General features: G+C 30.3%; 1 protein-coding gene across 5 annotated transcripts in view; it reads right to left on the minus strand.

Annotated features, from left to right (window-relative positions):
• Positions 1-503: 503 nt before the first annotated feature.
• Positions 504-24,208, minus strand: part of LOC129221866 (mothers against decapentaplegic homolog 4-like) — a 43,433-nt gene continuing 19,728 nt past the window's right edge. The window contains exons 3-14 of one of the 5 annotated variants that reach the window (XM_054856225.1): positions 22,626-22,800; positions 21,729-21,758; positions 20,379-20,531; positions 15,861-16,064; positions 11,465-11,581; positions 9,826-9,942; positions 9,058-9,162; positions 8,890-8,943; positions 8,237-8,420; positions 5,182-5,350; positions 3,353-3,491; positions 504-1,207 (exon numbers count right to left, since the gene is read on the minus strand). In XM_054856225.1, coding sequence (XP_054712200.1) covers positions 996-1,207; positions 3,353-3,491; positions 5,182-5,350; positions 8,237-8,420; positions 8,890-8,943; positions 9,058-9,162; positions 9,826-9,942; positions 11,465-11,581; positions 15,861-16,064; positions 20,379-20,531; positions 21,729-21,758; positions 22,626-22,800 — 1,659 coding nt within the window. In that variant the 3' untranslated portion in view covers positions 504-995. Of the gene's footprint in view, positions 1,208-3,346; positions 3,492-5,181; positions 5,351-8,236; positions 8,421-8,889; positions 8,944-9,057; positions 9,163-9,825; positions 9,943-11,464; positions 11,582-15,860; positions 16,071-20,378; positions 20,532-21,728; positions 21,759-22,625; positions 22,801-24,208 lie in introns of all 5 variants that reach the window. The other 4 variants (XM_054856223.1, XM_054856222.1, XM_054856221.1 and 1 more) reach the window with 4 other exon arrangements.

Raw genomic sequence — 24,208 nt, forward strand, 5'->3', positions numbered from 1 at the left:
AATGCACCTCTTACTAAACGTAACTATCTGGCTGACTATTACAAATGATGTTTCCACTTTGAGATCATCCGCCATACAACCGATGAAGGGGTTACTTTCAAGATTTTAATGTAAGAGTATTTGTTGAAGCAATTTATGCTTTAAATAAAGATCAACTACTGGCCTTACCGTGTAATCAAACATTTAACTAAATGATAATAAATAATAAAAATATTAATTTAGATTGTTTTAACTCTCTAAAATAAACATTTTGAAAGATGCTCACACACAGAAGTTAACTTTTTAAAGAAATGCACACACCCGTCTTGCTAAGAGGGCAGCATATGTGTCATTCAGTTACTTTTTTGTATCATACAAAATTGAAACACAGCTTTGTGTTCAATGTGTCCCCTATAAAACATAAATGTTTGTTCTAAAGAATGATTTTTTGATGTGCAATTTGGAAAGTTTAAAAAAAAATATCTTTAAATAATTTTTTTATTAACATGATGTACACGCCAAAAGAAGGCAAATTTACATGATGTATGCATACAAATATTAACTAAATTGGACAATTTTCAAGCTATTTTGGAAATTTCAACTTTTTGTTGTCAACTTTGAGTTAAACTGGAAATTCAACTCAAAAAAAAAAAAAAAAAAAACCTTTAAAAAACAGGGAATTTTAACAATTTATTCTTACGATTGAGGTTCTTGGGGAAATTTCTCATGAACAATATGTTTACTGAGGAGAAAAAAAAATGAATAAAGAATTGACATACATAGAACATACTGAAACATGTACAACATGATGTATGAGCATTGATGAAAACATTTGTTGGTCTTTCCAATATTTGAATTGAAGCATTCATTCGATCAATTTGTTCTTATTAAAACGTTCCTCCTTCGGTCTGTAGCTTGTTAAAAACAAAAGCAAGCAATTATTTTGAAAACATTGTTTTAAAACCAAAATCACAAACTCGTTGTTATTCATAACTTGGCAGTATTCTGTCTAAGAATTAATCATGAGGGCGTGGATCATGGATGGGCATCGTATGTAAAACTTCATCTAACAGCTGCAGGGCTCTGTGCAAGTGTACTTCTATCCAGCAAGGGGTCTCCTTTATGCTCTGTCGGGGATAGTCCGGCCCCCATCCCTTCACGAAGCTCAGCCGTAAAATACAAAGCCGCCTCAGGTCATCAACTCCAATACCAGCAGCAGCAGACAAACCTAAAATTATCATTCAAGTGTTACATGTAAATATTTTTAAAATAAACTAGTATGTTGTGGCCATCACAAAACTTTCTTCTATATTTTTCTTTTTTTTCTGATCCCTCCCCATGCTTGATGAGGAAGCAATATTCCCAACAAAAACAAAATTTCACATGAAAAGACTTGACGACCATTCCAATGTCTGAATTATATTCAAAAGCAAAGCAAAGAGCGAAAAATGAAAGTTATTTTAAAAGCCTTGCTTAAATTAATTACAAATATTTTATTTATTAACAAACATAAGATGGCAACAGTTAAACATTTTAAATCATTGAGATAAAATTTCCGATCATTTCCATACAGTTAAAATCACGAGAAATACGCAGACGACAATCTATTACGATTTATCTTTCTTATTGTTGCATTAATAAAGCTATTTTTATTCGCAAAAAAAAAAAAAAATAAATCAACACCTCTTGGAGCGATTGGCGTCCAAATTGAACCGAAGTCTGTTTACATATGGATTCACATATATTCCAAATTTCAACCAGAAAGTAGCATTACTTCTTGAGATAGGGCACTCACAATGGAAAAAAAGAACGGGCGATTGCGCTACCCCCTTTTTAGCTGTTGACACCAAAATAAAATCAGCTCTTATACCCACTAAGGGCTACTTGCCGATAAATTTTTCTTTCATTCCGTTCATTATTTCTTGAGATACAGCAGTCACAATTGACGACAAAAAACGTTCTATAGCTCAACCCCCGTTTGAGTTATTGACACCAAAATTGAATCAGCACCTGTTCCTGTTAATGGCAACATATGGACCAAATTTTGTTTGATTCCGCCAGTTACTTCCTGAGGAATAGCAAGCACGCGTAACTCAAAAAACGTCCCATTGCTCCACCCCCCTTGGAGGGATTCGCGCCAAAAACCAATGGGCACAAGTTCACATAGCGGCACATATGTGTACTAAATTTCGTTCGATTTCATGCGGTAGTTTTTGCTGTAGAGCGGCCACAAAAAACTGGTCACACACAGACGTGACACACACACATACACACACACATACACACACACAGACAGACAGACAATTTCCAAAAATGGTCGAAATGGACTCTTTTTTCTATATATTAGATATAGAAGAAAGTAAAAATTGAACTACTTGCAAATAACCGCTTTAAAAAGGAAATAGTAACTCTATAGTACTATACTAGGCTTTGTTACCAAAAAAAAAAAAAAAAAAAATCACAGAACTGGCTAACTTTGTCCCTATTTTTTCATCAGCATCAAAGGTCAATATTTTTTTATTAATCTTAAGAAGTAGATGATACTACTGGGAAATACTTTTCAAAGGGTTAAAATTTTATGATTATATATTAAAGATAGTGACCATAGATACAGAGTACTGGAAGCGTAATTTTTTCCTCTTTTACTTTCAAGGGTAAGTACGATTGATTGAAAGATCTTCCAACAGCTATGAGTCTCAAAATTAAATCTTTTAAAATTTCAACACAAAAAATTCCATATTTAGAGTTGTCATACATTATAATGTAAAATATAAGAGAGGTTAAATTTAAACACTAAGATGGAATAAGGAAAAAGTTAATTTACAAAGTGTCCTATCACAAGTATTTTATGCTTGTATTTTGTCCTTTTGCCAAATAAACCAAAATGTTCTTACTAACGTCTGGGTAAACCAAGAAAAAGGCGAAAAAAAAAAAAAAAAAGAAAGAAAAACCTTGACTATAAAAAGATTTTCCTGTTTGATAAAGATATGTTACATTTGAAAATTAAATCATAATATCCATACTTTTTAGTCTGGTAAGATTATAAGTATTATAGATGATTATAAATATTAAAATAATTACCTTTCCACCAGCTGCACACATTGACAAATCCAACATTGTTTACCACAAATTTGGAACAAAAATGCACCCATGTCTTTTGGAGCTATGAGGAACCCCTTCTTTAAGGCAAGATAACGGTGCCTTTTCCAGAAAAATGACCAATTTGACTACTTCAACATCTTTTTCTTGCATAATTCCTACTGACTCCAAAACAGATGCATGCAATTTTCATTTCAAATTTTCAGCAAATAATGTTCGGTTCATCAATGAACATCATTACTATTAATTATAAAATTGAATTGCTTACACTTACTAATTGCAGGTGCAATTCCTCCAACAGAGTTAGGCCCAGGTATATGGCCTGCCACTGCAGCAGCCTGAGCAGCAGCTGCTGCTTGAGCAGTTGCTGCTTGCTGCTGCATTTGCCGATGGCACTGACGAAGATCAAAGACCTGTAAATAAAATAAGATATCATTGCAGCATGATTTTTCTCAACTTATTAAAGTTCATAAATATCAGGTCCATGTGCTTAGTCACGAAACTTGTAATAAATCATGAATAGTAAAATGAAGCTTGGCAATGATCTTAATAAGAAAACTAGATTTAAATGCTATATTTAGTATTTATTAACTAACACTAGTTAAAAACAATTTTGGCAAGGCTGAACTGGATCCGGTAACTAAACTGCTTTACTGGTAAGACTGCAATTTCAGGAGACTGAAGAAACAAAAAAGTGGTCAACAGCTTAACGCTATCTACTGGAGTTTAGGGTTAATCCACTGGAGTTAGGGTTAAAATTTCAACTATCAAAATATCAACAAACAAGCAATTGCTTTGTTCAAATGTAGAAGCAATTTTCACCTGTCATACCATGACGGGCGATTTTCTAATATACTAATAAAAATCATCAGTTGAACTAATAAGGTCCTGAATCACACGTCAATATATTTTTGCACATGATACCCCAGTTTAATTAATGTATGTTCTGGTCAATTTTATCTTGCATTGTTTTCCCCAAGTGTTGAGAAAGTTTTTAGTCTAAAAATAAGTGCTTATTGAATTTTTTATTCCAGTCAGTAAAAAAAATACTTTGTTATTATCACTTTTTGATCTATTTACCTGTCACTTAAGTTATTTTGATAAATTTTAATTCTATTCCATTATTCCTGCAACAAAATGAGATGATAGAAAATTTAGACCAATGGTAAAAACAGTAAACTAACACCACAAATTAGCTCTATGCTTAGAGAAAAGATGACATAGGAACCTTCCTATGTAAAGGTGATACATTTAACATTAGAAATATTTTTTTAAAAGAAAAATAAAGAGGGAGGAGATTTAGGGTGCCATTGCATTTTGATCACACATATTTGCATTTCGAGAGATTGAAAAAAATTGCACATCTTGTAACAATTTGCAACCATCTGATGCAAGTTTTAATCTATTTGTAACTTTTATGCATTTTTTGTTGCTTTTATGATTTTTAATAAGATAAATAGGAAACATGATTTAAATGCAAAAATCCATTACATTTTAATCAAAAAAAAAAAAAAAAAAATCACTGACTGATAGAATTTAACCAAGTAACAAAAACAAATGAAGCACATTATTTCATTCCTTTTAGCATTTTACACCATATCCACTGAGTGTAAATCAGCAATTGATTAAAGAAAGTTTGGAACTACTGTCCGACCTCGAAAGCCGCGACTAGCACCGTTGAACGGTTCTATTTTAAAAAGGGGTGAGAGCTTGAGTAACAAAAAAAAAAAGAAGCCTCAACTCAAACCAACACCTCTAATAAACGAATCCAATGGAAAACAAAACAAAAATAAATAAATCCCCTCACATTCGCTATCTCTCTTATCAATATCTCCACTATTTTGATAAAATCAGAAGAGACCTGACGCATGCTCAAATTCGAGGAAGGTCATGGTTTAAAATATCAAACAGTAGCTGAACAGCACTCAAGTATGTATACACTGGATGAGTTCTTTGATCATATTCTGTCCATTCTGTACCAGAACATTCAAAAGAATTAAAAAAAAAAAACATTTTGCATCATTTTCTTGCATGCAACATCTTATCAAATGCCAGACAAAAATATCATTTATTAGAATAGAAAATGAAATTCACAGTATTCACCTTGATATAGGCACTTGGATAAATCTTATGTACTGCATCCCCAGGAGCTCTGCCAGCTTCTCTGTCTAGATAATAACTTTGCACAAAAACACTGTGATCACTTAAACACCTCAACCAAACATCTCCTTCGCCTCGAAGATCCAGTTGAACTCCTTTGCCAATATGCAACCTAGCATGCAATTCACTTATTAAATGAAATGAAAAAAAGAATTGCTAAACAAACCACATTCAACATTGTACAAAATGTCCTGGCATTATGTTTTTTTTTTTTTTTTGTAAAAAATGATGGTTGAAGTACTACTATTTTTTTATTTTTCCCAAATCCGCATACACAGTAGCAACAGGAACAGGCCTCATTTGCTTACACTTTTCTCATGTTCAGATTTTAGTGTAGTGACTTAAAGAGTGATGACAAAGTGATAAGAGTTCTGTCCACAAGTCACGTGGACTACTTAATCCATTATTCGCTGGTGTTGCATTGGTGCAACAGCCATTAAGAATAATCACAAAAAGATCACTATAAAACTAATTTTTGCTGTTTTGGATTTAAGAGTAACATTAGAATTATGTTAACTAAAAAAATTGCTTTAAAAATTTCTTTTTATGTAATAATAAAATAATAGAATGGTTGTACCGACTAATGAAACAGCAGAATTCATGAAATTTAGACTTAAAGGAAAAATTTTCTAAGATTAAACTTATAGAGTTATTTAAATCAGTGATTTAGATTTTTTTTTTAAATTAAAATATATTTTAATTACTGGATCCCTGATATGTAGAATCCAAGCTTTTCTTTAAACAACTTGCTCTAAGTTTGTCATGATGAGTAAGAATTTAACAGGTTTGTTTCTGAAGATTTATCTTTTACATATTTAGTTTCTCATCTATGATTTCTGAAGATTTATCTTGTGTAATAAGTCACCTATGATTTTATGTGATTAGCTCATTTATCATATTCTGCTTTTCCCCATTCAGTTGCACAACTGATATCAAGAATGATGAAACAATTGTTAGAAAATCGAGCTATTTAGCATATTTTTTTTGTAGTTTTTACACTTGTGTCTCTCACACTAACAAAAATAAAACAATTTAGACTATAAGATGACCTTGGAGAAAGAAATGCTGCTGTGGAGATGCAAATTTGGCAAAAAAAAAGAAAAAAAAAGATCAGTAATTCTATGCGAGAGTAAAGATTTTATTTTAAAAGCATGATGCTTGACTGCATCAATTGTCTTGTATGTAAAGATGTCATAATGCTTTGTCATACATCCCCCAGATTATAAGGGCAAAACACTAGGATATCGTCGCCTCAGAGCAACAGTTAGACACCTAAACCGAGGAATAACATTAAGATATCTTACTGTTGCTCTGTGGCGACTATGACTTTATTATCCAGAAAGAATTTAGCAGAAACATATGCATGTATTGTTTGTCCTGAAAGGTATCAAGTACAAAAGAATTAAGGGTTTTTTTTTATTTTTATTATTTTTTTAAAGAAAAACGAGCTTGTCCAACACAAATGATGGATTCAACACTAAAGTTTCAATCTAGTAAACCACATTAACAAAAGAAGAAAGAGAAAAAAAAGAGTAAAATTTCAAAATGTAATATCAAGTGATAATCTGAAGTAACTCACTATTAATAAGACATATGGGTCATTCTCCAGAATGTGTAACTAATGAACGAAAATATTTTTCAATTTCAAAACCTTTTGTTTTCTTTTTTCTTCATTTGTAAATGAAAGTGTTCCCTACTAGAAGTAAACATAAACAATGGCTCAGCTAAGTTCCAATTATTTTACTCATAAATAAAAATTTAAAAAAATAAAAATAGCTTGTTCACGGAAATTTAAAAAAAAATGAATGTTTGAAAATAGAGGCCATTTTAATATCAAAGAAATAATTTTGTTAATAGTGCAAACAATGAGCTATTTTAATGATTGGTGGAAATCTAATATTAAGCTCTCTTAATAAAAATACTGCTTAAATTTTAGCTTTCCTCTTTGTTCAAATTTGCATTTAAAATAGTTTATATTTTCAATCTAGTAAATTCGAGTAAAACACACTGGTAATTTAAAATTTTGGTAGACTGTCTAAAATTGATGTATTTCACATACATCATTTATTCTCACCTCAGAAATAATGACATTGATAAAGTGCCACTGAGGAGAGATTCATGATGGTGAGGAATTTTCCATTAATATAGGTCTAATGGATACATTTTGCAGGGAAAGAAATTTTTTCTATGTTGGTTCAATTTGCACACATGAAGCATATGAAAACATGTGCACTACTTTTTTTTTTTTTACATTAATTTACATCCCTGAAATTCAAGTTCACGGAGGTGAGAAATCCCAATAAACACTTGGTTTTAAAACAAAATTTATCTTCTTGTTTTTCAACAAAAATCTTACAACCTCTTTATGGCTGAAAATAAACAAGGGAGCTGGCTCCCTTATATCGTGGGAAATAAAGTGTGATGTCATTACTGCCATCTGTTAATAAGATATGGCATTTTGTGTTTGGGTAATGGAGGTGAGAATTTAATTTGTGACATAATTCCTTATCCTACTAAAACAAACTAAAACACATTAAAAGAAATATTCTTGAACAATTAGTTTTTGAGACACTTGTGACAGAAATAATAAATAAATGAATATATACTTTTATTGAAACACCACCCCTATAACCAGGTCTGTCATTTAAGGTGTTAGGGGGTCAATACAGTTTCCCTTACTTTAAAAAACTAAGGTTTTTACATGTAAGTTATTAAGCGACATATTCACACTAGGTGTGAGACATGCCACTGAGGTGAGAATTCACATGCAGTGAACCAAAAAAATAAATAAATAAAAAATTCTTACACGTTTAAATAGATATATTTTTGATGAAATTAAAAAACATTATTAAATGAACTGTTCATGTTTTTACAGTAGAAGGCGTGTGACAGAAAAGTTACACTTTTTGAAGAATAACCCATACACAGGAAAAAATTAAGGTAATTAATAAATCTTGAGTGAGCTGAACTCCTTCAGTAAGATATAAAATACATATACCTTGGTCTCTCACTCTGTTCTGTCCTATGTACATTGGATAGAGCACCCAAGCAAAAACGGTTTCCACCAGAAGGATCTACATAACCGTCAACTATTACACTGCTGAAAGTAGAGGAAACTTTGAAAGTTTCACCAACTTGCTGATCAAGTTCAAAGTAAGCGATAGAGCACCAATACTCTGGAGCTACACAGAAGAAAATGATAATTAAACATCGAGTTGTGGAAAAGAGCTGGGAAAAATTATTTGAAGTGAAAATTTTTATTTGCAACATTAATTACAAAGTGAAAGTTTTTTAAAAATTATTTCTAAAACAAATAGACAGAACAACATTTTAATGAGCTACAATACATTCCACAGAAAATTGTTTTGACAGCTGATTATGTTGGGATGTTTTACCAGTTACTGGCAATTTTTATACCTTATGCTTTCTATAAGGGTCAAAGTTTTCAGCTTCTATTCTTTTTTAGCACAACTTTCATTCTTTTCTGTGTTCTAGCCCGAGTCCACCGTGTATAATTTAATAATTATGGCTAAAACCAAAATAAATTCTTAAGAAATTGAACAGTATGTTCCAATTTCCTGTGGAAGCAGAAGAGGTATCTGCTCATTTTTCTGTTAGAGCATTGTAAAGATTCAAAACAATGTCACTTACCAGGTTGAGATGAAAGAGCACCTTGTATTATATCACTGTGTAACTGTTGTTGCCCTATCACAGAAGAAAAAGTATTAGCAAAGGGAAGTGACACAAAATATCTTGGACTAAAATTTGTGATTTAAAATAAAAAAATTAAACAATATGCTTTGATAGTACAATTCTTACAGAAACTAGTGCTTTGTGATCTCATTAATATTGAATTATCACTAGGTGGAACCATTGACTGAGTATAAGACAATGTATTTGCACCAGTCCAAGTATTTGAAGAACCTAAAATCAAAAAAAATAATAAGATGAGAAAAATTACATCTATGAATAGATAAAAAAAATAAGCAGCAAAATTTTTAAGGAAGTTAAAGGGGATAATAAGAAGCAAGGAACATACAGGAACTTATGGTTGCAAATGCAATGCTGATGTGTTACATGCCAGAAACTGATGAATAAGAAACAGGTCACAAATAATAATACATGATTAAATAACATTTTAGTTTTTAATGAAGGCTTAAAGCAGTTGTTGAAATTTGCGGTCTGCAGTTGTAAAACATGCTTCACTGACAACAAACACACTGACCGTCACAATGATGAGCCATTCTGACAAGCTTTAATTGTTTGCTATGTTGTCGTTGCAACCCTAAGTTCTTACACAATTCCAGGTTGTTATTATCCATTCGTCATGCATTTCTTTCTACATTCAACCTTCCAAAGATATATGAGATTGTACCTTTGGAAAATTCAATGCATATATTGAAGTTTTAAATACATTGTTATTTTGTTTATTGTTATTTTTTTCTGGAAGAGAGTGAGTGCACAATTTAGTTTCCTGTCCAGGTTGTTTTTTCAAATACCTTTTGCACTTCTGCAGTTCAGCTATTGTAACTTATTTAATAAACATCTTATTGAAGAGCATTCATGAAATTTTAATGAACAACTTACTGCTATTTGAGGAAAAGCTCGAAGGAACAGCCGACTGTGGAGGAGAAGATCCAAGTCCGTTAATTGAATTTGGCGTCAGATGCGGCGAAAGGGTATCCAACGATGAACTCCCATTAACTGCAAAATTACAGCAAGCAATTTCAATTGATAATAAATAGAATAATGAAATCTTAAAACACAGAAAGATACAACATAAAAACTTTTACAAAATGAAGAAACATTTCTCACTTTCAACTTCCATGAGCAAGCCAAAAATGAAGGCAAAAAAAAAAAAAAAAGAAGCAATGAAACACTTTTAATCTTTTAAAAACTTTTTTTTTTAAATAATAAACATATTTTATTCAGTTTTCATTTATTTTATATAACACGAAAGTTTGACAATGTGGCACGGATTATCTTGATAAAGTTAGAATGTGAGCTTAAATGATAAAATTATATATGCAAATGCTATTGCAATCATCAACATCACAAAACTAATGCTCAAGAAAGGTCCATAGTATTTCCCATATGATGAGATATACTGCTATATGTGATTCTTTACATTCAGGTTGGATATAGTAGTTGTTCAGAGTTTCTTCAACTGTTTTTTTAAAAAATTATCTAGCATTGTCAATGAGCATTGTCAATGAATCATAATGCTCCTATTTTAAGCAATTATTAAAATGACTATGTATATTTATTTTTTTTTTTTTCTTTTTAGCTCTTAGAAAATTTAACTGAGACATCACTGTGACACCTAAATTGAAATTGTTTTTTCTATTTGTATTCATATGATATATAATATTAATTATTATGATTTTGCCCATAGATAACTATCCTGCCCATACATACTATCAGGGCCGGATTTAGGGGAGGGAAGGCGGGGCTACTGCCCCGGGGCCTCCACAACAAAGGGGCCCCCACAATAAATTTTTTACAAACTATCCTAACTATCACGGGTCGAAAATATCGGATATATACATATATATCAAAATATTCAGATATATATCAAAGTATCGGATTCTTTCGAAAATATTATAATCTTTTCGAACCCTGATTAGGGCCCTCCACTTCTTCGTTGCCCCGGGGCCTCTACACTTCCAAGTCCGGCCCTGCATACTATGTTTATTTATTTTGAAACTTTAAATGATTTCACAGTGTTTTAGAAGAATGCCTCCATTTATTCTCATATAATCAGCTTTTCTCAGAATATAAAATTTTATTATAAATTTTAATTTGCAATCTTTGGAAATTGAAAATTAAAAGAAAATAATAATAAAGGATCATTTTAATTGGAATCTAGGCGCACGCCATACATAACAATGGGGATAGCCAGCCCCATTTATTCTTACATATTCAGCTTTTGGATGAATACAAAATTTTATAATTACTTTTAATACATAATCTTTTGAAACTGAGCAATAAAAAATTAATAAAAATAAATAAATAAATAAAAAGAGCCACTCTGATTAAAATACTGGTGTCTTCTTACTTCACTGCAAACAAACAGTGAAAAATGAAAATATTTGTCAGAAAAGTAACAGATATATCAAAAAGTAATAGGTCACTTTAAATCTTTCAGCATTATTGTTTGACACAGACTATCATAAACTCTTTATAGGAAAAAGTAATAATTAGACTTAATATATTGCATGCAAACCTTGTGGCATATACTGTTGAACAGACGATACTTTCAGTAGGTTATTTTCCAACTTGTTTACCTTCACTGCCTCTTTCCTTACAAAGAGGAGCCTATCTTCCTGCAAGCATCTTAAATCTTGAAAAGCACACGATATAAAACAATTAATGAAATGAAAGAAGCAAATCTCAATCTGTGAAACTTTAAACTCATAAATGAATCTCAAAAATTTCTTCAGAAGAAAACAGCTTTTATTTTTCAGAATATCTCAAATAAGCTGAAATAGCTTCTGAAACTTGGTAAAACAAATTAGAAATCACAAATCCTTCAACAGAAAAACAACTCTTTTTTTCAGCAGAACTATAGTCAACATTTCATTGCATCAAAAATATACAAATATCATTTCTACAAATTTCCATCTTCAAAAATGTACCAAGTATGCAAGAAGTCCACACAAGTACTCATCATGAAAATCATAGATCATCTCTACTGTGAGCAGAAGTCCAAACCAAAAATGACATCAAAACAATCAATATATTTCAAAGCTGAAGATCATTGATCTCACAGGATTTGAATCATTTTCAATAGGCTGAAAGTTATAGTCAAAGAAAATGCATTAAAAATAATAGACATGCTGAACTCAACACAAGTTAATGGAAGATTTGAATCAAGAGACAAGTGAGTAGTAAATTAAGGAAGGACAGAAATTTATGAAGCATTTTTTAATTCAGCATCTGTAGTACAGCAAATGAGTGAGTTCTGCATTCAAATTACTAATGGAATATTCTAAAAGAGCTCCCTTTCAAAAAGAAGCATACAAATAAACGTTATTCACAAAAACACATCAAGAAAGTAGTTTATTTTCCACTCAAATTTTCTGATACTATGAATGATTCTTGGAATACCTTTTACAAGCCTCCACAAAACTTTCATGGTTAACATATGTACTGAACTAGACAAAAGATTTTGCCTGCAATATTCTAAGAACATCCAATTGGAGTTTTTACCCAATTCTGATTTATGCTCACAAGCCAAACTTTAATTCCAGAAGAATAACAATATTTTGCAAACCGTATAATACGCAAATCAGGTTTTGTTTATTAAATTTCCAACACTTGTTGTTCACGAAATTTATTGCCTGAAAACAAATTGCTTAACTTTGAAACCGAAAAATGTTTTATCAGTGTTATTAGTAAACTTTTCATGCCTCAGATTTATTTTTACTGATTAAGCACAGTACTCGAATAGCATTTTCGCCCAAAGTAAGAGAAGAAAGGAAGAAAAGTAGGGTTAACAGAAAAGGCAATTATAGATGTAGTTTTGGTAACAAATATCTTAGAGCAAGCATCACAACATAAGGACATTAGGCAACATGAAATCTATCAACATTCACAAACTAACTCACGAGATGTTGATTATATATCCCTGATTTTTTTAAACATAAGTTTGGAATAGTTGGTTCCATTTTTACAAAAAAAAAAAAAAAAAGCATCTGAAATTATAAACAAGGCTAATGCATTTAATACCACAATAATTAATAATTATATCAAATTATAATAAAAAATATAGGTATTTATTGTTATTAAGAAATATTTAATAAAATATTTTTAAAGTTCTGTAGCATTTTTCTGCTTATGCTTTAAAAAACTGTTATGGACGTTTTTGTGTCTAGGTATTAAAAAAACATTAAAACTAAAACTCTATGAATTTAGTAAAGCAGAATAATTGCAAGTCTCTCAGTTAAGTTTCTTTTAATATACATTTTGTAATATTAGTTTTTATAGATTCTAAAAAAAAATAATATAATTTACCACTCTAATTAATTACATACAAAGAGGATTTCCATTCTTTCTTTTTCTTCCCTTGTTATTTAAGTAATTTTCATATCAGTGTTTTTCGTTAGTCTTTTGAGACTTTTGGATCTCAATGCAATACTTTTTTAAGCTAAGGGGTTGTCCACAAATGATGTCATGCTTTGAGGGGGCAAGGGGTTCTAAAATTGTGAGATTGGACCAAGGGGGAGGAAAGGAGTAATGAAAAAGTGACACTACATTCTTTATAAAAATATGTTTATAAAATACAGGGTGATGTGTGATGAGGGGAGGAGATAAGGTGAAGTTTGGCACTTTCTGAAACAGGGCGGACAAATTTGTTTAAAAAAGTGTGACAACAAAATTATGGACAACTTCTGACATAGTAATAATAATGAATAATATTGTACAGCCTGCACAGATGATACTGTGCAAGATTGCTTCACAGTATAAAGTAAACAGAGTACAAAAGAATTAATTAGTGTTAATGCTACCATCAAGACAAGTAGACTTTCAAAACATCAAAATAAAATTACAAGCAATTTGAATGCTAAAGTTGAGGGATTATATTTTATTTGAAAAGGCAAACAGATACTTCATTTGACTACACTACAACTGTTTTACTGATGTATAAAGGATACTTTTCTTATAAATATAGAAAAATATATTTTTAATACTTATATTGTTTCAATGACAAAAATCACAAATATATCTCCTAGAAGAATGTTTTTTTTAAATGAAATTTCTCAATTTTTCAAAACTTGAAACAAGTAAAACATGAGTAAGACAATATGTATCAACTACAGAATGAGAAAATAAGTAAGTAAAATAACATAATAAGAAAATTGAATACTTTTAAATACAAAATATACAGTAGTAATACTAAAATTATAGTACTGAGTCTTAAATAGCTTTCAAGCATAATAAAGTAGATAAAAGCAGTAATATGAAAAACATTGATAACCAGGGTTTGTGATTTTTCTGATTTAAAAAATAAATAAATAAATAAATAAAATAAAATAATAAAACAAATCAGATTTTTTTTAAAATTTTTATATGTTAAAAAACTAGAAGATATTAATTACTTTACTTTTATAAACATATTATATTTTATACAATAGATGAAAAATCAACTTCATAGCTACAAAGAGTAACACTATTTCCTAGAATTATAATTTTCATACTTTTTAGACCTTTATCTATGCTTTCTATGTTTATCAGTTTAGAGTCGACAATAGTTTTGAAATTGATTCAATTGGAGTGAAGAAGGCAATTGTCAAAACCTGATAATAAAGCAATCTGAACTAATGTGAATCCATTCAGCTTACTCTTAAAATTAGGATAAGTTCTTTAAGCATTCAATAATTTTTAAAGATTTACAAAATACATTGTAATGATTAAATAAGAATTTTGTTTTATGCTTTGCCTTAAGATAAGGTTTCCCTCATCATGTACATTTTCAGTATAAAACGATATGTTGAACAATTACTTTCCTTAATAGTAGTTTTTCATAGTGTATAAGAATAACTGCAAGTTTTTATGTAATTGTAATTTTGGAGTGAAAGCAAAACTGCAATGATTGTTTTTTTTTAATCACTTGGCTAAATCATGTTTTTAATCAAGCTGATTTAAATCAACAAAGCCTGTCAAAAAATATTATACAGTGAAAGACATCTATATAAAAGGCTAATAGTCCTTGGCAATTATGAACATATGTTGGTTCAATACATCCTAAAATTAAAAAAAAAGGAAAAAATAATAAATGAACTTCTAAAAAATGCAAGTTGAAAAACAATTGTAACAAAAAAAAATCTATATTCTCGTGCAGGATGCAGAACATTGTGCATTAAATGTAACTTATGCATTATTTTGCTTGTGACTGGAAAAGCAGGCTTATGTTATTTTACAGCATTTTTGAAACTGAGAGGCAACCATTAAATATCTGCTGTAGGTTTTTGGCATTACTTATTGCTTCCTAAACATCAGACTACACAAAGTATGCTAAGTAAAAACAAACATATTTTTCATAAATGTTTTTTCTGCCAAAATCCTGTATTCTTTGTTTTGATAACATAAAAAACAAAGCATGCAACCATAAAAGTAGAAATTAGTTAGTTGGAAGACTCAAATTTAAGGACTAATTTCGTAGAAAAACCGGATTTATGTTTTTATTTCAAGATGTTCAAATCAGTTTTTTTTTTCCAAACACACACATTTGTGAAATTCTCGGACCAGTGGACCACCAATGATTTCAAAATGCAATTATTTTAAATGAACATTAACTCTCTGAAGGTTTTGAACGTTTTATCATGCCTACTGAGAATGTTTCAAAAGCATTTTACACTTATTTTTCTGATGCTAAATGTTCATTGTCAAACAGTTCAAAGCGCAGGGGAAGAGGGCATTGATAGAAGGTGATTGATTTGCGTTGCAAGTTACTCAAAAAAAAAAAAAATTTCATGTGGAATAATTTCACGAATCTTACTCATGACTCAGAACCGTTAGAAGGTTAAAAAATTTTTTTTCCCCAATAGAGAAAATAAATGAATTACAGATGAGCAGTGTAATACAAAAATCCAGTCAAATCACTAAGTGAAAGCACTTACTTTGGGATTCTTGCGAGGGTGAGAAGAACCCTGGTGATGGAGTGGACAATGCAGCCACAGATGGGGTAGAAGGTGGAGTAGAAAGAGAAGTTGAAGAAACGGAGGGCGGAGGGCCAACAGATTGCAGCTGCTGCGTACACACCGTCAACGGTGAAGTGACCGACTGAGTCTGGTGGGAAATGCTGGAAATTGTGGGAGCTGCAACTAAAACTAAAGCAATTAAATTGGACACTCTTTGCTGAAGCAGAAATATTTTACTCATTTCAATAACATTTAGCCAGAATTAATATGAAAATTTACAATAGAAAAATGAAAATCCCCCCTCAAAAAGCACTTTAATTTCCAAAAAATATTGTTATTATAAAAGTAACTACTGTATTTTTCCCGGCCATAATCCACTGCTAAAACATTGGGATACGTATAATAGGTCACCACCGATTATGTGATCAATTTTTCTTAGTGTGAAATTATTTAAGACACTCATTTCTGAAGAATATCGGTTGGAGACACTGCTGATGTTTTATAATGCTTTAAAAACTTTTGATTTAAAATATGTTATATTCTAAATCCCACTTCTTAGTGGAGAAGCAACATTTTCTTTAAAATGGCAGAAAATTAGAAACTGTAATTAATCTCCAGAAAACGAGTTAAAAAATATTTAGTTGAATTGAAATAAAGGCTTTCATTCAAATATTTTTACAAGAACCTAAAAACTGTTTCAAAATCAATCACCCCCATGAAGAATAGAATATATATATATATATATATATATATATATATATATATATATATATATATATATATATATATATATTTTACCAAACTAGAATATTTATTAAGATTTTAACACTAAAGGCTTCGTTAAATTTTCAATGCTTAAAATGCTTTTAATCATTAAAACTTAACTTTTTTTGTGTAGATGTTTCTTTGAATGTCATACCCATATGTAACATAAGCGTTTTGGTACAACTGGGCAGCAATCCTTTAGCATTTGATATCAGAGCTTTCAACGTTTCAAATATTTTTTTCCCCAATGCTAAAAAAATACAAAACCATTTAAAAAAATAAATAAGATATTTTTTGCTTTAATTAGTCTGTCTTACAATGCATAGCTACAAGACAACATATTATCCAAGGATAATTTGGGCTACATATCACAGGGTGAATAATACAAGTAACTAAAATTTCTTTTTTTTTTCATGGTGATTTGAGAAAAACTCAACAAATTCCTATTACAGTCGTAACTCGTCACTTTGCACGTCAACTTTCGAGGTTTCACCCTATCCCATTTTTTTGGTCTTCAAACATATTCATTCAGCTTTCTTATAGACTCTTGATATTTTTTTCCCTCAAAAGACGGGATATTAATAAAAACCTTGAAGACAGTGTCAAGAATCACTATCTACTGTCAATCATTAAATACTAAATGAAACTATACTTCTTGTTCTTCTCTATGCATTTCTCACTATCGAACAAGTTGCACTATTGTTGTAGGTTACTGGTGTAGTATGAAAAAAGTGTGTGTATTTTAATGCACAATAAAAACGTGATTTGAAATGCCTAATATGTCTAATTGTCGTATTTTGTATAATATATTGGGTAATATGAAAGTAATAGTGACTAAAGGGTGTCATTTCATGCCTAGAAGGTTCGAATTTTGCTCGAATGAAGGCTCTCAAAAATAAAATTAGAGTGTAGTAAAAAAAGTCTATGCTTAAACTTGAAAAATGTTAAAATTATAAATGAAAAATCCTACTTTGCGGAAATTCACTTATTACGGTAGAGTTCAAAATGGATGAACTCGGGGCTTGATTACCCAAAAGGCTCGGGAAGTTTGAGCTTTCCCTCAGAATTTTTAGGGGGCCCAAATATGAATGTAAAATTGTGCTTAATTATTCTAGTTTCTTCTTTTAACTGTGTTTTTTAAGGATATTTCAAAAATTAGTACTCGTTAAATAAAAGTATTTGAGAGAATTAAATAATTATGGCAAATGAAGACATTTGATAAAATGTGGCCACAAGCTATATTTTCAAATGTGGGTGTGGGATTTGATTCAATTCTGGTACAATGTACTTTTATGATATACAATAATTTCCTTTGCCATGATTCAACATGTTACTACCTATGTTTGCTGAGAATTCAAGTGCAACGTATGTAATAAACAAAATTTCTGTCAGTCGGTAAGATGGAAAAAACTTAAATCTGAATTCTGCTGTGCCACTTTGCATTAGTCAGTGTTGTTGCAGTGTGTGCATAGAATGTTAAGAAAAATTTCCAAAAACAAAAGGTGGAGGGGTCCCAAAATGAGGACGAGCTTCCCCTAATTTCAGAAGTTAATCGGGCCCTGGATGAACTGCAATAAGGAAGGTTGATGTGATGTTTTGTCATGATTTTAGTGGAATGCAAAGACTTGATTTAAATGTTATTAAACAATCATTTCCAAATAAACATTATTTAATTAGAAATGTTAATGTATTCTTCGGAACAAAAATCTTCAAAAAGGGAAACTTTCTCCTTTTTGCAAATTTGCAGTAGTACTTAGAAGATGATGTAATCAGAGTCTTAAGAAAAAAGTGCATTATCTGCGGATTTAACTCCATAAAAAATTTGGTAATATTTCATCCAACACTGTATTTCCCCCCTCCCCCTTTTTGAGGGGTGGGGGTGAGGGTTAAAAGAAATGTTTTTTTTTCTAACACTTGGAATTAGATAAAAAACGTACCATACTGCCTAGAATTAGCCGTTATGCAGAAAAAAAGCAAGGTTGACCAGCATGCTCGAAAATTCAAATTTTTCGACATGCTCGATAATTCAAGGTTTATTTTGCAACAAAACTAAAGTAAATTTCCCCATTCAGTTCCAATCAGAAAGCAAACCATTGTTACTGGATTCGTTCAGAATTTTTTAAATAAATAATTTTTGGTTCCTTTTAGAGTTTAATTGTGGTAAGTTAATTTGGTAAGTAATAAGTGGTAAGTTTAATTTTTATTTATTGAATAGCTATGGTAAATTTTTTAGCACTGGCTTAGGGATGGTAACTTACTGCTTAAATGTCTGCTGAGTTTTAATTTAAATTTTATAGAATTATTCGCTATTGAATGATATTTTTCTTGCTAAAATAACAAAGACATTGTTATTTAAAATGTTTACAAAATTAAACTGTGTATTGATACTAATAAGATATATAAGATGTATATATATATAACTTATATTATTTTTATAACTTTTTTTTTCTTATCCTCGATTTTTTCGGCATGCTGGAAAGGACCAGGCAAGTGTTATAAAAAATCTGGTGATCCCTGAATTTTGCGGCATGCTGGCTAAGGCGGGGTGATACAGTAATGCATGCAACACTCCAAACTCACATGCACAAAAATTTACCCAGAGTACCTTTATAATTGTTGAATCTAATTGCTTTTTAAATGAAAATTCTAATTTATTACTTAATATTTACATGATTTATTGCTTAATTTTAAAAAAATCAGACAATTTAAAAGCAATACATATCTATACTTTTGAGTGCATAACATAAATGAACAAAAATATATTAGCAACTAACGTTAAAAAAAGGGGGGAAATTTGACGAACAATAGACATCATTAGGGGAAAAAACTATGAGATTTCAAATCCTGACCAAAATTTTAAATGGGATTTTCTGAAAATTGAAGGCGAGCAATTTATTTGATTTGTGATAAAATCATGACATTCAGATTCAGCTTTGAGTATATTTTAAAGATTATTTTAACATATAATTCTAGTGAATAATATTTTTACAAATCCTGTAAATAGTAATTATTTTTATGATTAATTTGTTGTAATCTAGCTAAATTTGGGTTTATTCCTTTATCTTTCATCTGAAATTATCTCAGTAACGTAACCTGTAAATAGTTTCTTGTAATGAATATACAACTTCCTTATATTCGATTAAAGTATGCGGTCCCCCCATTTCTGAATGATAAGATTTGTGAATGGAATAAAAAAGAAAGTGGTAGAACGGTGTGGGATTTTCTGGAATATTTGAGAGGTCTCTTTCGAGGTTTATAAATAACCATGCCACGTGTTCAAAAGCAGACCGGTCTGAGCCGTTGGGCTGAGAGCATGTTTTAAGCTCTGTGTGTATTAGCCTTTGTGCTGTGTTTTTGTGTATTCGGAAGTAAATACATGTGTGATTGTTGAGTTTACGGTGTTAATTGATATTTGCTTAATTGCTGATGATTGATTTAGCAGTTGTAACTACATTTCCTGTACATAGCTGTAAATAAATCTCCTGCTCTTTTCTCAAGAATTATGTCGTCATTTAAAGAAAGTTTGAAGTTGGCACCAAACGTGTAACAATATGTATATTTTCATAGTAACATTGCAGCCCAACAACTGTTATATCAGCAGCTTTTTTAACAAAAAAAAAAAAAAAACAATTATTTATATTTTCATACATCCATTTTCAAAAAAAAAAAAAAGTTTTCAGCAAGGAAAATTATAACAGAACAGTTAAAAACAATTTTTTTTTTCAAACATACCATCTGCTGAAGGTAATAATGGTCTCCCAAAGGCATCTGTCTGTGGCTGGGCAGGATGATGCTGCACAGTCTGTGGAGTGTGCTGAATGGTTTGTATTGTGCTTGGCCCACATTCCAATTCCCCATACTCATTTTTCACCATTTGGTTCTCACCTAAGTAATATGATTATTGCATAAGCTGAGTGCGAAAAGAGTTTGAAGGACATTTCTATCAGGGCACATGCATTTTATACAGAACTAAAGGACAACTGTAAGTGTTGTTGTAATACATACTTGCCAACCTTCGAAGGATAAAAAAACAGGAGATTTTACTAGAGGCATATAAGTGATTCACCATCGACATAGCCTCGCTACAGAATTATTAAATTATGCTTCTAAATAACATGAATACTAAATTTAAAGTGAAATGGGGATTTTTTGCAGAAGTAAGCAAATTGGTAGCAGCAAGAAAAATATACTGCAAAGGAAAACTAAATAATAAGGAGTGAATTTGCTTAAAGTGTTGTACATTCTTCAGTCTCTACAGAAAAGTAGCTACAAAAATTTAATTACTAAATCCGAAAAAAAAGGAAATCAATATATAATGAAAATACAATATAAAAAAAGTAGGTATAGGGTAGCACATATTAAAATAACTTCAAACATTCAAAATAATTGAAATAATTTCAAAATGCAAAAGGATTGAAATCTGCTGCAATTTTCGTCAAAGCACGTGCTTCGTTGAACATGCAATGTGGAAAACGTCTGAAAAATTAATTTTTACTAAATGAGTTATTTATTGGAAAAATTCTTATTCCCTGACATTGGTAGACTAGAAAAGGGCGCCATCTATTGAGAAGAAAGTGAAACTTTTTAATGATTGACTGAAAAAACTGCGAAATCGGGAGATGGAAGCAAAAAACGGGAGTCTCCTGTTAAAGACAGTAGAGTTGGCAAGTATGGTAATATAATGCTAAAAATAACCAATGATGCTTAGTTTAACAGCATAATTTTTAAAAAACAAAAAGGATAGCTTTGAATATTCAAGAATATTTGCATGTAGCTTTTAGTAAGCACAATATTCAGCTAAGGACAGTAGTAAACTAGGTATTCGGCAGATGGGCCAAACATTTGCAGCGTGACTAGAAGGCATACTTAAAATTTATAGTTTTTTCAACCATGGTTAAAACAATAAAAATTAAATTTTTAAGTGTTGACTAGCAAATAAGGTATTATGACACATAAGACTTAAGAAAGCATAAAGCTAACTTTTACATTTTGGACTTAAAATAAATTTGGACAATGCATTAAAGGAAACTGAAGTAGCAAAAGCAAGATGCAACGTTTATGAAATTATTATTATTTTCTTACCTGGAGTTTGCAATGTCAATCCAGACAAATCTAAAAAGATACAATTCAGTTATATATCAAACCTCAAATCAAAATCAAACATTTTGGATCAGTGTAAAACTTCCTAATGAAACACTCACAAAATATTAGTTTTCCAAATAGTTGATCACAATTTAATAAAATATGAATCATGCAGCAAAATCAAAACTACTAAAAATAAAGCTTAGTTTGTTTAAAATTTATTTCCTGACAATGCAACAGTTTACTATTTCATTAAAATATAAATAAAATCCATGAAGATATAAATAAAAACACTTTTATATTCAGCCACTGAGAACACAATGGATTTTGCTTTCTAAACTCTTTCCCAGAAAAATAATATTAGAGTTGGAATTTCAACTGAACAAAACCTTTTGAAATGACAGGAATACTTTCTTAACATTTCATAGCTTTTTAAAACTTAAGCCCAAAACATATACATGTGTTTACAAAGCAAGACAACATTTCAGCACCAAGGCTTTTTTTCATGTTAAACTTTATTTTTAGCATTCAGGTTCAGAAAATATTAAAAACTTTGCACACTTGTCTTCGTCTTCTTCCTACCGACACAGCAAATTCTTTTGGATGACAATTCATTTCTTGGATGTTTTTGAGGGGGGGGGGGTTTCAAAATTGAGTTACATTCCAAATGACAACATATTGTGCACTAACTCATTGTTTGAAGCAAGTATGTTTTGCCCTCATTTTTTTCATACAACATATAAAACCATTTTGTTCTATGGAACACCAAGTAAACTCATACTTTTTTTTCTTACAATTGTTCAAGCTTTAAATAGCTTTCTTTGAAGTTTTAGAGAGACTACTACATGAAAAATGAACAGGTAAGAGTAACTCATTTTATTAGACAAAAAAACCTACCTATTGCAGGTGAAACAACACGTTCATAATGGTAAGGGTTAACACAAACACTGTCACATTTTAAGTCAAAGGCAAATTTGCAATATTTTACATGTTTGAGTTCATTTTTATGCAAGTCAGGCCATCGCCAGATTTTAGCATAAATGACATGGGGAAAACCTTTCCTTCCAGCAACCTAAAGAGAAAATATTAAAAATCATAAAAAATTACATTTCTTAACCAATAATTCTCTACAGTTAAAATACCTTAAAATTTTCATAGGATTAAGTATATAGGTATTAAGTAGATAGGATTAAGAAAGGAAAATTTTATTTGTTAATTAACAAATCAAATTTGCAGGGGAAAAGAAAAAAAAAGATTGGTTTTTCTATCATTGTTGATTTTTCATAAAATTAGGGGTCCATACAGAATTTTATTTTTAAGTCTGCATTTAGTGAAAAAAAGAGTAATTTTTAAAAACTTTTTCATCTGAAAAAAAAAAAAAACAACTATTTCTGAGCATTTCTCTTTAATACATCTTTTGCGAAAAAAATCCTACAGCATGTTTAACCATCACAAATCAAATTTAAAATTCTTTCGGCCTAATGGCTTTTACTGGGAAATACTTGTAAACTGGAGGTGTTTTTTTTTCTGATATTTTGAGACAGATTGATTAAGCTTAAAAAGATGAAAGAACTGCTCTTATAAATGAAAATTTATGAAAGGTCTAATTTTCAGCTACTGTCATCCCTGCTTAATTGAGTAACGGATAAATGAATACCCTGCTTATACGAATAAAACCTCCCAGAACCAAATACATTCCCATAAACGCAACGTTAAAGATCCCCGCTTAATCGAATAACATTAATCAGCTTTCTCAAACATTTTTGGTAATTTTTTTTGAATAAATTAAAAATCAATTAAGTAAGTACAATTCTTGAAGTAAAAATATAAAGTAATATTTTTCAAAAACTATGCACCAGAAAAACAACATTTATATTCCATCAAAAAAAAAAAAAAAAAAACATTTCCACTCTTTTATCAAATTAATTTTGATTTTGCTATTACAAAAAAAAAAAAAAAAGAAAAGAAAAGCTAACATAGTCGATAATTAAATTAAGTAACACATAGAAATATACACATTTTAGATGATAAATTGATAAATATCAAATGTAAAACTTGGTAGACGAGGAGGGGAAAAAGAGTCGGAAAAGTGTCCCCCCACCCCCCAAAAAATAACATTGAGCAAGCAATCCACTGTTGTGGAATTTTTCAAAAAATAATGTACTGGAAAAGAGTGCCAAAACAAAGATTTTATAACTCAAGTCGTAAGTTACTACTTTTTATAATTTTGAAACATACTTGTAATGGGTACTCAAAAGATGGGAACAAAAAAGTTACTTTTGAGCCATTTTTAAAATTTTCAAATTTGAAATCAATTTTGCTTTTATTGCATAGCATGTATACCTAGAACATCATACACAAACATAAAAAGACAGCAGGTATTTATAAAAATTAATAAATAGCAAATTTAATGATTGGTCTGTAGGTAACAAATTTTGGACAAACAGTTGTCCCCAGTAGGTTACAGATTTTGGACATCA

Source organism: Uloborus diversus, chromosome 5 (genome assembly GCF_026930045.1).
Source record: "Uloborus diversus isolate 005 chromosome 5, Udiv.v.3.1, whole genome shotgun sequence".
Classification (NCBI taxonomy): Eukaryota; Metazoa; Arthropoda; class Arachnida; order Araneae; family Uloboridae; genus Uloborus; species Uloborus diversus.